The following is a 1,111-nucleotide window of genomic DNA, read 5'->3' on the forward strand; positions in this document are numbered from 1 at the left end:
TCCCCCTTATTTTAGGGCGGAATTGGGAGCGCTCCCCCTTCTATTAGGGTGGATTTGGGGGCGCTCCTCTTTTTTTTAGGGCGGATTTGGAGGCGCTCCCCGGTTTTTTAGGACGGATTTGGGAGGGTCCCCCTTATTTTAGGACGGATTTTGGGGGCCCTCCCCCTTCTTTTAGGGCGGATTTGGGTGTTCCCCGTTTCTTTTAGGACAGATTTCGGGGCGCTCCCCGTTTTTTTAGGTCGGATTTGGGGGTCGCTCCCCCTTATTTTAGGGCGGATTTTGGGGAACTCGCCCCATATTTTCTAGGACAGATTTGGGGGCGCTCCCCCTTCTTTTAGGACAGATTTGGGGGGCGCTCCCCCTTATTTTAGGGCGGATTTTGGGAGTGCTCCCCGGTCGTTTATGGCGGATTTTGGGAGGGCTCCCCCTTATTTTAGGGTGGATTTTGGGGGCGCTCCCCGTTTTTTCAGAGCGATATTTTGGGGCGCTCCCCATTCTTTTAGGGTTGATTTTGGGGAACGCACCCCGTATTTTCTAGGACGGATTTTGGGGGCGCTCCCCCTTCTTTTAGGACAGATTTGGGGGCAGTCCCCCTTATTTTAGGTCGGATTTGGGGCTGGAATGGGGCCGGGAACGGGAGATAAAACCCGACTTAGGCGGGAGCGGACAAACCCCCGCTACTGCAAAGCGAAATTCTGCAGATCGATGGCACAAAGCGCGCGGGTGAACAAGTCCAACTCCTCCTCGGAGAGGTTCAGGGGGCTCTCCAGAGATTCCTGGGCTACCGGAGAAAACCCCTGGGCTACCGGAGAAAACCCCCGGGCTACCGGAGAAAACCCCCGGGCTACCGGAGAAAATCCCTGGGCTACCGGAGAAAATTCCCGGGCTACCGGAGAAAACCTCTGGGCTACCGGAGAAAATTCCCGGGCTACCGGAGAAAATCCCTGGGCTACCGGAGAAAATCCCGGGGCCACCTCTAAGCCGGGCTCAGCCGGGCTCAGCCTCAGCTCCGGCAGCGCGGGCGACTCGGGATCAACTCCCGCGATCCCTCCGCCCTCCAAAGCCGGGCCTAAACCCGCGCCTAAACCCGCGCCTAAACCCGGAGAACCCT

General features: G+C 57.8%; 1 protein-coding gene across 1 annotated transcript in view; it reads right to left on the minus strand.

Moving 5' to 3' along the window:
* Positions 1-246: 246 nt before the first annotated feature.
* Positions 247-1,111, minus strand: part of LOC130588312 (homeobox protein Hox-B2-like) — a 2,439-nt gene continuing 1,574 nt past the window's right edge. Inside the window, exon 2 of the mRNA XM_057389249.1 lies at positions 247-1,093. Within this exon, the coding sequence (XP_057245232.1) occupies positions 678-1,093 (416 nt within the window). The 3' untranslated portion in view covers positions 247-677. The remainder of the gene's footprint in view (positions 1,094-1,111) is intronic.

Source organism: Malurus melanocephalus, unplaced genomic scaffold (genome assembly GCF_030028575.1).
Source record: "Malurus melanocephalus ecotype Western Australia unplaced genomic scaffold, MMel_1.1 scaffold_4316, whole genome shotgun sequence".
Taxonomy (NCBI): domain Eukaryota; kingdom Metazoa; phylum Chordata; class Aves; order Passeriformes; family Maluridae; genus Malurus; species Malurus melanocephalus.